The sequence below is a fragment of the Castanea sativa genome, chromosome 2 (assembly GCF_040712315.1).
Source record: "Castanea sativa cultivar Marrone di Chiusa Pesio chromosome 2, ASM4071231v1".
Lineage (NCBI taxonomy): Eukaryota > Viridiplantae > Streptophyta > Magnoliopsida > Fagales > Fagaceae > Castanea > Castanea sativa.
Window position 1 is genome coordinate 37,969,961 of NC_134014.1, and position 14,527 is coordinate 37,984,487.

Sequence of the window (14,527 nt, forward strand, 5' to 3'; positions counted from 1 at the left end):
TCAAACAGGGAAAACTACAACGGTTCATCAGCAAGGAAAGGACGAACCCACCACAAGAGCATGTTGCCCAGAGGGAAAACGAGTGCCCTAGGCCACCTCTAGAGGACATAAGGATGATCGTAGGAGATACTGGAGCTTTCGTTTCGTCCAGGAAGGCGCTCAAGACCTACCTTAGGATGGTTAAGAATGTCTAGCTGATAGGTTTCGTCCTGAAAATGGCACGAATCGACAACCTTGTAATCGAGTTTACGGAGGAAGATGCACGACCCTTCCACCACCCGCACGATGATGCGCTCGTTGTTAGCATACGGGTAGAGGACTACAACACACACCTGGTCCTCGTTGACAATGGAAGCTTCACTGATATCCTCTACTACCCAGCGTTCTGGCAGATGAGAATTGAGAGAGAATGGCTGGTGCCGACCAACGCATCGCTTGTTGGGTTCGGAGGAATGAGAGTATACCCCCTTGGTGCAATCACAATGCCCGTGATGGTTGGTGATTACCCACAACAAATCATTATAGACATTACATTCCTCGTCATTGATTGTTCATCTGCATACAACGCTATAGTAGGTCGACCTACCCTCAATTCATGGAAAGTCGTAACATCAACCTATCATCTGATGATCAAGTTCCCTACTGAGTACGGAGTAGGAGAAGTATGCAGGGACTAGGTAGCAGCACGCTGGAGATGGGCGACCACTGGAGATGGACGACGGATGACCACTGAGTGCTATATAGAAATGTTGGAGATGGATGACCATTTACAAACCATGACCATAGAAGAAGAACGGACGGTTGTAGAGCCTGTTAAGGGGTTAAAGGAGATACTCCTCAATAACTCCAGGCCTGAGGGAAAAACTAGAATAGGCGCCCTCGCCAGTCCGTCAAGTGCTTACGACATTCCTAAGAGAAACCAGGATGTCTTTGCCTAGAGCCATGAAGACATGCCCGGGATTGACCCCTCAATGATGGTGCACAGGTTGAATGTATCGTCCTCTTTTTCCCCCATCCGTCAGAAGAAGCGAGTATTCGTCCAAAAGCGAGACAACGCTATAACAGAAGAAGTCTGCAAATTGCAAGATGCAAAATTCATTAGAGAGGTATACTACCCTGATTGGCAGGCCAATGTAGTGATGGTAAAGAAAGCCAACAAAAAGTGGTGGATGTGTGTGGACTTCACGGACTTAAACAAGGTGTGCCCAAAGGACAGCTACCCACTCCCACAGGTTGACGTCCTAGTAGACTCAACAGCAAGGCACCAACTGTAAAGCTTTATGGACGCTTTTTCTAGTTATAACCAAATCAAGCTGGACGAGGCTGACCAAGAGAAGACCTCATTCGTCACCAACCAAGGCCTTTTTTGTTACAAAGTGGTGATGTTCGGTCTTAAGAACGTGGGCGCAACATATCAGAAGCTCATTAACAAAATGTTTACGCATTAGATTGGAAGGAATGTTCAGGTCTACATAGACGACATGTTAGTTAAGAGCCAAAGAGAAGAAGACCATTTGGACGACCTTAAGGAGACCTTTAATACACCCCGCTCTTATAACATGAATCTCAATCCAAGAAAATATACATTTGGGGTAATGGCTAGAAAATTCCTAGGGTTTATGGTGTCTCAAAGGGGCATTGAAGTCAACCCAGACAAGATCCGGGCCATAATCGAGATGGCACCACCTAGGAATACCAAAGAAGTACAGAGCCTCAACGGCAAGGTAGCAGTACTGAACAGGTTCGTGTCAAGAGCAACAGACAAATGCTTACCTTTTTTCCACATATTAAAGAAGTCCTTAGAATGGACAGATGAATGTTAGTGAGCATTCGAAGACCTGAAAGGATACCTTTCTTCCCCATCGCTGTTAAGTCCTTCCAAGCCGAGAAAGAAGCTACTCCTCTACCTGGCTGTCTCCCTAGTTGCTATTAGTGTGGCCTTGGTTAGAGAAGAAGACAGGGTACGGTACAGAAGCCCGTGTACTATACTAGCTAAGAAGTCTAAGACGCAGAAGAAAGGTATCCCCCAATGGAGAAGCTAGCCTTTGCTTTAATAACCGCAGCTCGCAAGTTCAAACCATACTTCCAAGCACACACTATAGTTGTTTTGATAGACAAACCTATACGGAGAGCAATGAGTAATCCTGAAGCTATTGGACAGATAGCACTATGGGTGATCGAGTTAAGTGAATTCTACATATAGTATCGTCTGCACACGGCCATGAAGGGACAAGTAGTTACTGACTTTATCACGGAGTTCACCAATATGGAAGGCTAGGGGGCAGAAGAACATCCTCAATGGAGTGTCCACACGGACGGGTCATCCAACAGGCAAGCAAGGGGAGTAGGTATAGTACCCCACTCTCTAGAAGGGGACGAGATCGAGTGCATGGTACGTCTCGGTTTCTCTATGATCAACAATGAAGCAGAGTAAGTGAAGAGACGGATGGTTGACTCACAAGCCAAGTTCGTTCAAATCCCAAGGGAAGAGAACGAGCAAACCGACCATCTCGCCAAGGCCGTGTCTGCAGAACACATGCTGATCCCCAGTAAGCTACTTTCTTTTGTTCAGCTTTGCCTTTGATAGAGGGCGTCGATATGAAGGAAATAGGCTCGGACAGTATTTGGACCACACCAATTGTTTCCTACTTGAAAGATGGAACACTACCTAATGGTATGGAGGCCGCAAGAAAGCTAAAGGTTCAAGCAGCACGATTCATCTTAGTAAAGGACGTCTCCTACAAGAGAGGCTTCTCCCAACCATACCTAAGATTACTAAACCCCGAGGAAGTAGATTATGTCATGAGGGAAGTTCACGAAGGGATCTGCGAGAACCATTTGTGGTCACGGTCATTAGTGCATAAGCTGGTTCGGGCAAGAAACTATTGGCTTACCATGTAGAAGGACGCCCATGCCTACATCAAAGCTTGCGACAAGTGTCAGAGGTTTGACAATATCATCAGAAAGCCAATAGAAGAGCTTACCCCAATGATAGCTCCGTGGCCTTTTACTCAATGGGGGTTAGATATCATGGGCCCATTCTCGACGGTGGTAAGACAACTAAAATTCCTAGTAGTTGGTATAGATTACTTTACCAAATGGGTGGAAGCTGATGTGCTAGCTACTACTAGGGAGAAAAAGGTACGAAGCTTTGTTTGGAGAAACATCATCTGCAGGTACAGGATCCTTAGAGTATTGGTCTCAAACAATGAAAAGTAGTTTGATAACGAGTTGTTTAGGGATTTTTGCTCACAACTAGGGATTAAGAATCACTACTCCTCACCTGCCCACCCTTAGGCCAATGGACAAGTTGAGGTCATGAACCGATCCTTGCTTAAAATCATCAAGACTCGGCTTGAGGGGGCAAAGGGTATATGGCCAGACAAGCTACCAAGTGTACTATAGGCATATAGGACGATGGCTAGAACACCAACAAGAGAGACACCATTTAGGCTAGCGTACGAGAGCGAGGCCGTCATCCCAGCCGAGGTCGGACTCACAAGCTACAGGATGGAGAATCACAACGAGAGTAGAAACGACAAAGCCATGGGCCTACAACTAGACTTACTAGACGAAGTTAGAGCAACAACTGAACAGAGGTTAGGCACAGGGACTTCCAAGTAGGAGACCTCGTCCTTAGAAAGGTTATGGGTGCCACAAAGGATCCATCACAAGGAAAACTAAGACCTAATTAGGAAGGACTCTACAGAATCACTTCATGGCAAAGAAAAGACACCTATCACTTGGAGACACTCGACAGACAAAAGTTGCACCATGCATGGAATACTGAGCACCTAAAGAAATACTACTAGTAGACGATGGCATACGGACCACTCCTCTTTTCCAGTTTATTCCTTTCTAGTTTTTTATTACTATCTACAATAATTTTTAAGCCCAAAGGGCAGCTTTTTATTTCTTTATAAAAAAAATTTGGCTTATGCATGTATTTATCATAATAAAAGGAGTTATTCAAATATGTCATATGTATGTACATCTCCACAAAGCCATGTCTACGACTAAGTCCTTAACGGGATGGATGCATTCGAGAGGATGCCATAAAATTTATATACGTCTATAAGTGGACAGACGCATCCCAAGTGATCCCAAGTCCCTAAGTGAATGGGCAATCCTCAAAGATACCTGAACATTTATAGAAGTCCATAAGTGGACGGATGCATCCCAAAGGGGTGCCATAAAATTTATATATGTCCATAAGTGGATGGATGCATCCCAAAGGGGTACCATAGAATTTATATACATTCATAAGTGGACAGATGCATTCCAAGAGATGCCTTCGAACTTATACACGTCCATAAGGGGACGGATGCCTCACAAGCAATGCCTTGCAAATTGCTGAAGTCCCTAAGTGGACGGGCGATCCCCAAAGACACCTTAACATTTATACAAGTCCCTAAGTGGACGGATGCATCCCAAAGGGGTGTCATAGAATTTATATATGTCCATAAGTGGACGGATGCATTCCAAGGGATGCCTTAGAACTTATACACGTCCATAAGGGGACGAATACATCACAAAAGGATGACTTAGAATTCATGTTCATAAGTGGACGGACGCATCCAAGGACAACTTAAAATTTACCCAAGTCCATAAGTGGTTGAATACAACCCCTTGGGTTGACGGGTACGACTGATATTCAAAAATTTACCAAGTCCATAATGTGAACAGACTCCAACTTACATTATAAGTCCACTAAGTGGACAGATGTGAACCAACACCTAACATGGACAAGGGAGAATGGTTGGTCCCACCTAACCTCAACATGGTCAAAGAAATCCATTGAAATCTAATAACAAAAGCATGTTCAAACAATGCAAGTAAAAACGTAAGCGACGAGTATGAAAAAAGATAATGGATAAAGGCCCATGGAAAGCAAATGTTTACATACAAAACCCAAAAAGGTGGGCAACGTTAAAGAAATTACAAAAATATTGTTCTCCTAAAGGCTTTTTTATAAAAACAAAAATAAAATCTAAGGTTGGTCAACGGGGACCTCCTCATCCGCGACCTTCTCATGACCAGCCGTCTTAGCTTCATCAAGGGGACAATTCTTATCCTCGACGGACTTAACCTGTTCATTTTGAATTACAATTTCTCCGTCACCTTGAGTGTTGGGATTTGGATCAGCCTCAAACAGCTCATTGGTACCTTCTGGATTGACGGATCTGGCTAGGGTTTGGGCCACGACATTAATTGAGATGGAATACACATCCAGATCGAGGAAGGAAGCCTTGACCTGACAGAGGCACTCATTGAAGCCGTCGGCATAACAAGTGTCGTGCTCGTAAAGGATGCCGTCGGAGTTACGAAACTCCGTCTTTCTTAACGAGGAGATCTCTCCCTCCTTGTTAAGTACATTTGTCAACACCTCGGTTTGTCTCTCCAACACCTCCAGGGTTTTCTTCGTCAGGTCAAGCTTCTTGATTTGCACCTCTCTCGAGGCCTTGACCTCATTCAACCCCGTCTTTGCGGTCTCAACCCTCTCTTTCAAACAACCAACCAACTCTTCACAGGCCATGCAATGGTCCATCAGGCCCTTCATTATTAGCACCCCCTACAAAAAGAAACCCAAAACAAGGTTAGAAGTGAGGATAACAGAGAAACAGGAAAGAAAGAGGACGGGTGCATACCTGAGCCAAGCTGAAGAGGCCTATCTCCTTCATAGCCTCAGTTGCATGGTTTCCCAAGTCTTCGTAATCATTGTCCTTGATAATGGATGAGAGTTACCCAATGGCATAACACACGTCTTGATGGGGGAGGGGGGGAGGGCGCTGCTCAGCAATGGGACCATATGCCATCATTAAACCTTTCCCTTTTCCATGACGGGGGGGAGGAGGCAGCTTAGTAGTCGGAGGCATCTCCCCGACGATTGGACTAGTCACCACCTTCAACTTCTTGGGAGGACGGTCAACCTTGTCCGTTGGTTTCCTCTTTAGGAATGGCTTCAGGGGACCCGTCCCTACAGCTGGGGGCACAACCTCGTCCAATTTTTTCTTCACCTGGGCGATGGCTTGTTGGTGAATATAAGCCCTCCTCTTACCGTCTTCTATTTCTACACTAAAAAGGACAAAAGAAAAAGATAGACAGGAATGGCTAAAAAGTTAGCGAAGATAAAGGAGAAAGTAAGGAATAGGCGACTGACTCACGTTAGCGTGCTTGTGAGTCATAACGATGTGCAATGGCTATAGGCTCGGGACCGTCACAGTACCAGTGTAGGGTGTCCAAGGTGACAAGCTTCTTCCATGTCCTCTCTTTCAAAGAAATTTTAAAAAAATTTCTCCAAAAAGCTCTGCTGTTCAAGATCATGAATGTTCTTGAGCTGTCATAAGAAATGGTTAGACTAACAAGTAAAACAAACAAAAGATAAACGAGCAAAAAACTAAGCAAACGGCCACCCACTAGACGGAGGCAATATGCCTCACATTCTATCAACCAAGGGCATGTTCCCCCATTCCTCAGGGTGACACACCCAATTGTCTCCCTGGATGAAGAAATACTGTCTCTTCCAATTTCGGTTGGAACCAGGTGTTTCGTACACTAGCCTAAGTGACGATTTCCACAGCAGAAAATTGTAAATCCCCCTACACTTGACAATCTCGGAAGAACGGTAACAATGGAAGAACTCCTCCATAGTTAGTTGATGTCTCCCTTTGCTTAAAACCCCATATAGGACCTCAGCACCAAGGAGGATTCTCCAAGCATCTGGAGCTATTTGGGTGACGGCTAGCCCTAGGTATTGGAGTAAGCGAAAGTGGAGAGCACTCAAGGGCAGTCTCGATCCCACCTTGAACATTTGCTCATACACCCTGATGTCATCAGCACCGCAGTAATAACACTTCTCAAACCTAAGAGGCAGATGGATAGGGATGTCGAGGAGAATCTGATACCTCTCACACAAGGTATTGAAGTGACTACTTTTAATGGTGGAATTGAAATCATTGACCGTCCACAAAGGGGGAAGAACAAAATTCCTAAGGCCGTCATGGCCAACAACGATTCTAAAAGGAGATTCAAAGCCTTCTTCACATCTTGAGTCTCCGTTCATGTCATTCTCGAACCCATCCACACCCGTATCCTCATCCTCCCTCTCGAAAGGTGAGTTGTCAGATGGAACCCTTTCTGGAGAAGAGGCGTCGGGGTCGCCTCCACCTGACGGGTACACATCATTATAGCCTACTCCTTCGCGGACACATGATTGTTCACTCGACGCTTCACTAGACATTATTACACCTACAAGTGACGGATAAACTCGTAAGAATCTATAAATCTATATGCACGACGAACATATAACACTTAAATGAAAAAAGAAGAGAAAAGACATGAACAAGACAGAGAACAATTACAGGTGTACAGTGCAGAGAAGAGACGGAGAAATTGTGATGAATGGATGCGTCGAGAAAACGGATTGACAAATTCTAGCAAGAGACAAATATGCTCTGACTGAAGAAATGATAGCGCTAGGCCTATACACGGTGCGGTGCGGCCAGTTATGAGAGTGTTTTTTGCACCACATCTATAGGGTGTGGTTTTCCCTCATGCTTGACCGCACCTCACCAGTAGAGGGGTAAAACCGGTCTACAGGTGGTGCGGTGCACAATATCGGTTTGGTGCGGTTCGTTCGATGAATTCCTCAATTTTCTCAAGATCCAAATACAATATAATCACAAAAGAAAACAAACACGAAAGAACCCAAATATTCCAATGAAAAAAAAAACATGAAAGAAAACAAACAAAATACAAACAAATTCAAAATCTCTCTAAAAAATATCCCACTTCAAATCACAAAAAGAAAAAAAGAAAAACTAAACCTGAGTCATAAAAGAAGAAACAAAACTATTGAAAACAAAATAAACAAACCGGGCAGAAAGCATTGCAAGAAGGAGCATTAAAAGTCCAAACCTTCTCTAAATAGCTGGGATAAAAAAAGGGAGGGGAGAGGGCGAAACTCCAAGAATAATGGCATCAAGCGGTGGAGTAAAGTGACAGCAAGTGGCGGAGGGCTACAGGCTAAGGAGTGAGGGGAGAGAGAGAGGAGAGGCGGAGATACTTGGGTGAGGAAAACTAACGAGGAGAGAGAGAGAGAGAGAGGTGGGGAACTGAACTCAACTAGGGATGAGGACTATTATATTTAGGGATCGTTTCAATTTTTTTTTTTTAATCTGATACCAAAACGATGTTGTTTTGAGACTCATTAAAATTAATAACAGGTTCAAACAACATCGTTTTGCTATTGTGTAGTTAAAATTTTCAAACCCTACAACGTTTCCTATTACGCTCTCCTATTTCTCTCTAACCTCCAGCGCCGTTTCTCCTTTTCATCTTTTTCCTTCTTCCTTCCTTGCCTCTCTCAAACTCTCACCTTCACAAATTCTGTATATTGAAGCCTATTGTAACTATACATATAAATCATAGCAAATAAATATAAATACATACCGGTGCGGTGCGGTTTCTCGTCGGAGGGCAAAATGGCCGCCGATCACCACACCTGCCACCTTTGGTATGCCCAGATCACTACCAACCACCTCTCCGAACACCTGTGGTGGAGCTTTGTATCAGTCAAATTGGTTCGGCGCCGGTAGAATCTTGAACAGGCCTAGATAGCGGAAAGTGGAAATGAATGGGAAATGCAACATATATATAGGGAAAACGGTGTGGAAGAAGAAGCGACGCTTTGATCCGTGTAACCAACCACTAAAATTTCGCCACGTGGCTCTCAGCATTAATGGCACTCAGTCGCCCTATCAATCAAAACATAACTTCTTAGAACTAAGTGAAACTGTCACCCCACATGTCCGTCAAGTATACCAAGCGACGGACCCATGGAGTGAAGGAGCAGCTGATAAAGATAAATCTCATAGCAGACGGATCCAATTTTTTGAGCTAATAATAAAGCAACGGTGACACCTAAAGAGACGATATGGATAGCCTAACAATCAAAGACCTGAGTCTCGTCTTGAATGGAAGGCAGAGAGACGGACGGGCGGACCCTTTAAAGTAGACGGACTCTTAAATTGGGACAGACTCTTTAAGATGGACGGACCCAATGGAGATGGGTGACAAAGCCACGTGGCACCCACGTGACTTGAGTAGTCTCCAAGGAATCTAATATGGACATGTCTTGCTTTCTACGCCCATCCGTAATCAGAGGAATCCCTACAAAGAAAGGATCCCACGAAATACAAGCATTAATAAGGATTTTCCCTACAAGGAAATAACATCCCCACCAAGAAATTAAGGTCGACTCCACACTACTATAAAAACCTCAAAGCCCTCACAAATTAAGGTACGCATAATTTACCCCAATTCTAGCACTCTAGAGTTGTAAAAAGTTCTATAACTTAACCTTCGGATGGTATTTGGCCAGTACCACATCGGTACTCTCTATAAGGTCTTCTTCTGCTTCTTTGTTTCATAGGTTTTGTCTAGGGCACGTGAGGACCATTCAACTTACTGAGGATTTTTGGCATCATCAGTAATTCAATCAAATGAATGCAAATTTTTGGTTTTTTATTAATGAGTAATTTATGTGATTATTTAACATACCAATTTTTTTTCCTACGATCCACAATCCCACCTATCTCTAACGATCTTACGTAAAATCCCAATTTTAACAACCTTGACTAAAAGTATATTTTAAAAATTTTTCTAAATTAAAATCTCATCCCACGTTTTCATTGTTTTTATTTTCCTCAAGTTGCAACCTACATTTTATATATTAATTATTATTACTATTATAATATAAATAGTAATATTTTATTAGAATATCGAGCTACAGAGCTCTTGATTAAGGGATAAGATTATCAAAAAACGTATTATCATAAGCATCAAGTGAGAGGCCTTCTTTCAATCAAACTTCTATATGATGTATCTAACACCTATATAACACATATTTTTAAATAAAATTTTACTATTTCATTTCGATCTTTGCTTTGTTTTACATAGGGTATAGAAATTTTTTTTTTTTTTTTTCTCATTATACAAATTGTTGTTCACAAGAATAGCCCATGAAAGGATGCCCTTTCGGCATGCAAGACCTCGCCAGAAGGTATTACTACTCAATTCTCATCTTATGTTGATGTTAAAGGAAGTATTTTCAATTATCCATGGAAACTTATTGCCAAAGTAACAACTCTTAATAACATGCTTGCAGTTACGAGTGATTCAATTTTTGGCTATGATCTCCAAATTTCAGGTAACATACTACAAGTATTGCAACCCTTCTCTTAGAGTGTAGAATAAATCCTTGTGTTACAATGAACCATAACATGTGTATATATATAGTAGACTAAACCCTAAACTAATAGACTTCTAGTACAAGTAGGAAATATGGCTTGCACACAAAGTAGAATTAGGCTTGGGCTTATGCTAATGGGCTAATATATCTCTAACACCCCCTCTCAAACTCAAGATAGAAACTTGATGAAATCTTGAGATTTGATTAGGTAAGTAGAATTAGGCTTGGGCTTATGCTAATGGGCTAATATATCTTCTCTAACATTTCTTATATAATTGGTGTTATTTCTATATAGATATGGAAGTGGGACGTTACGATGCTTTGGGTTAGAATATTTGGTGCGTTTATCAATGGTTTTGCCTAAAGGGTTTGGGTGCTTATTGTTTGCAGTTTGCTTCTTTATTTTGGTATTGAACGTGCCAATCATATAAATTAACCTTGATCTCTATCTTTAATTTTCATCGTACAAAAATCACTTTGTTTTATTTTCTAATATTTAGATTTGCATGTCTTAGTGCATTGTCATTTCCTTTCAGAAACTTAGAAAATTTAGGTTGATATATGCTAAACATAAAGGTATGGTGTTTCATAATAACTCCTAACAGAATTAAAATTCTAATCAATAACAGCCAGAATTAATTATTTATGATTCCCCCCTCTTTTTTATCCACGTGTCATGTTGATTAGGTTTTGTACATATAACAATTTCATGTAGTTTGAAATACTCTCTATGGCTTAGCTTTCAAATTTGTTTATAAGAAGTTATTGCTATTTTGAGATCTTCATTCTTCTTCTTTTTTCGGTATTTTAGTTTATTTCATGCAATTCATGCTTTGTGAATTAAGCTGCACGGGAGTAATATATATATATATTACATATGATTTAGCTTCAATTTTTTTTTATTCATTTTTCTCATCGTTTATTTTATTAATATTTATAAATATTTAATTTTGCAAAAAGATTCGTAAAGGGTTCTATGAAGCCAAACATGTGGAGCATAAAGCCAAACATGTGGAGTCATGAATTTTCTATAAGAAAAAATTTTGAAGTCCTAAATGGTGTTTGTATAAACTAACTCAATTATATTTATAAATTAATGTAGTTTTATTTGTATGGTTCATTAATTATGATTTATTTACATATAACTTTATAATTAAGTTGTACATCACATGGGCATAATACTAGTATATAAAATAAAAGTTGAGCTTAGACGTTATGGTTGCACCAAGTGGCATCACCAATTTGCAAAATTGTTTTTTGATTTTTAGATCTAATATATATATATATATATAATTTTTCTTCTCCTATAATCTCTAAATTGATAAAAATCTTAATTTGATTACAATCCAAATTCTTCATCTAATCATTATTTTTTAAGTGTAGTGTATTATAAAAAAAAAGCAATAACTTTTTTTTAATTACTACACTACACGCTCTAATGCATCTTTAATTGTAGAAATTTTTTTATATTTTTATATTTTTTAAAATATATATATATATATAATTTTCATCTCCTATAATTTCTAAGTTGATAAAAATTTTAATTTGATTACAATCCAAATTCTTCATCTAATCCATCTAATTCTTATTCGCTTTTAATTTGATTACAAGCCAAATTCTTCATCTAATCCATTTAACAAATAAGTTTAAGTTTAAGTAAGACTCTTATTCTATTTGTTCTTATTGACTTATTTGGATAAAGTAACAATAAGTATTGTATCAATTTTTTTATAAAATAACTATTTTACTTTTAGCCTAATTTAAACATTAATTGTTGATTTTTTTGTGTGTGGATAAAGTATGAAATGATAGCTAATATGTATAAACATAACAAGTTTAAGTTTAAGTAAGACTCTTATTTGGATAATGTAACAATAAGTATTGTATCAATTTATTTATAAAGTAACATTTTTACTTTTAGCTTAATTTAAATGTTAATTTCTGTTTTTTGCGTGTGGATAAAGTATCAAATGATAGCTAATATGTGTTAACATTAACGTAAACATAATTAAAAAAAATCTAATTTAGGTCCCGAAAAAAAAGGATAAAGTAACCCAAAAAAAAATTAATACATATATATTTTAAATAATGACAAATTTGCAAAAAAAAAAAAACAAATTCAAATCCACGTATATTTGAAGAAAACATACAAATTTTTTTTCATGATATTGACAAAAAATAATATATAAAAAAAAGAATAAATCATCTTATGCATTCCAAAAACAAATATATTTATTGCACTCTTTTAATAGGTTCTTACTTATGCACACACACACACACACACACACATATATATATAAATGCATTTCATAATACCTTAGTTTCACACAATATGAATTTATTATATAGCTTAAAAGAAAATATTTAATTATTTTTATTATCTATTCTATTATCTAATTTTAAGTAAATTACTAAAAAAAACTATTTACATATAAATTTTGATTAAGCCGTGCATCACACGGGCATAATGCCAGTATAAAATAAAAGTTGAACTTAGATGCCGTTGCTGTGCCAAATGGCTTTATCATATTGCAGAAATTTTTTAAAATTTTAAGAAAAAAACAAATATATTTTTTTTCTCTTGTAATTTCTAAGTTGATAAAAATCGTACTTTGATTATAATCCAAATTTTATCTTAATTTTATTACAATCCAGTTCTTCATCTAATCATTTATTAAAATTCTTAATTAAAAAAAAAAAAAGCAACATACTATACATGCAGAATTTTATAGATATAATTTTATTATTATCAACTTTTCTTCTATGACTTTCTCACTTTTTTGGATAAAGTTATATTGAGTTTAACTTCTTCTTCTTTGGATAATTTTAAACTTCTAATATGATAAGAACTTTATATAAATATATATATATATATATATATATATATATATATATATATACATATATATATTTCTATCCTATTTCCTTATCGCCTTTCACATTTACTTACCTTTTGTTTTACCATTACATTCAATGACTATATGACAATTTTTTTTTTCTTTGGACAAATATACATCCTAGTTAATTCTTCTTCTCTTATAATTTTTAGAATGATTAGAAGTCTAAGTTCCTTACAATTGAAAATTCGATTTCTCTCTATATGTATAATGTTTTTCAGTGTTTTATATATATATTCTTAGGCACAACTTCTTCTTCTTCCCTCATTATCAATAATTCTTATTCTCTTACAATTTCTATGTCTTTATCAAACCTACCATCCAAACTATTACAGGTATGTCTTTCTCTTCTTTGTTTTTGTTTTTTTTTTTTTTTTAAAGGTTTTGCTTATGAGTCATAAATGCAAATTTAAATTCATGAAATCTATTATATAAACCTCTATAAATATTATTTAAGAATTATCAAATTTTGTATTCCCTCCTACATCAAGGGTTCCATTTGTATTTTTGTTATGTTTATATGTGTGTTATTAGATTAAATTAATTTTCTTGAGAAGTAAAATTTTTATGTTACTATTTCTCAATTTTATTTTTGTTGTTAATGATATTATATGTGTGCAAAAGAAATTGTCTAACATTGTGAGCATGTAACTTTTTTATTATTTTAAATTTCACTGTAATTAATTTTTTATTTTGGCTTTTACAAATATCAATATCCATACCTATATTTATCACCCATAACACATTTGAATAGTGTTCATGAATTTGTTTTTTTTTAACATAGCATGTTATAAATATCAACAACATATTCCTTCACAAGATTGCTATTAGCAAGTAATATTAAATCTGTATCATGAAAAGGAATTCACATCTTAATCTAATTATGCAACTATTTGCTTGAACAATAATTTTTTCTAACTATTGTCTTTATCCTTTTTATTAATTAAGACTCATTTAATATTAAATCTTCATGACTCTCTACTCATTGTTTAGATAAAAGAGGCCATTAGTGTATTAAATTGTAACTCTAAATAATGGTTTGAAAAACAAAATAAAGTGCATAACACATTTTAGATGTACTACAAATATTCTAGCAAATGAAAATCCTCTGGTTAAGTTTCCTTAGGTTTTTAATTGTTAAATTCGGAAATTTATTTCATATAAATATATTGTGTGATTGTTTGAATCCAAAGAACAATACTTTATATACAATTTATATGATCTAGACTCAAGTGATTATTAATTTGTTATTTTCAATAAAATTATTCCAAAGTTTATAATCAAAACCGTGCAACACACGGGAGTAATGCTTATATATATTAAGTGAAGCATTTAACTTTTTGTTGACTTTGACATATTAGCTCTGCAAGCCTCATAA

The 14,527-nt window shown here is 37.5% G+C and overlaps 1 protein-coding gene across 1 annotated transcript; it reads left to right on the forward strand.

The window, feature by feature from the left end:
- The first annotated feature begins 215 nt into the window (after nt 1-215).
- LOC142625297 (uncharacterized) lies at nt 216-677 on the forward strand. Its single transcript, XM_075798980.1, has one exon. It carries the CDS (start codon nt 216-218, stop codon nt 675-677), a length of 462 nt encoding a protein of 153 aa, XP_075655095.1.
- Nucleotides 678-14,527: the final 13,850 nt, after the last annotated feature.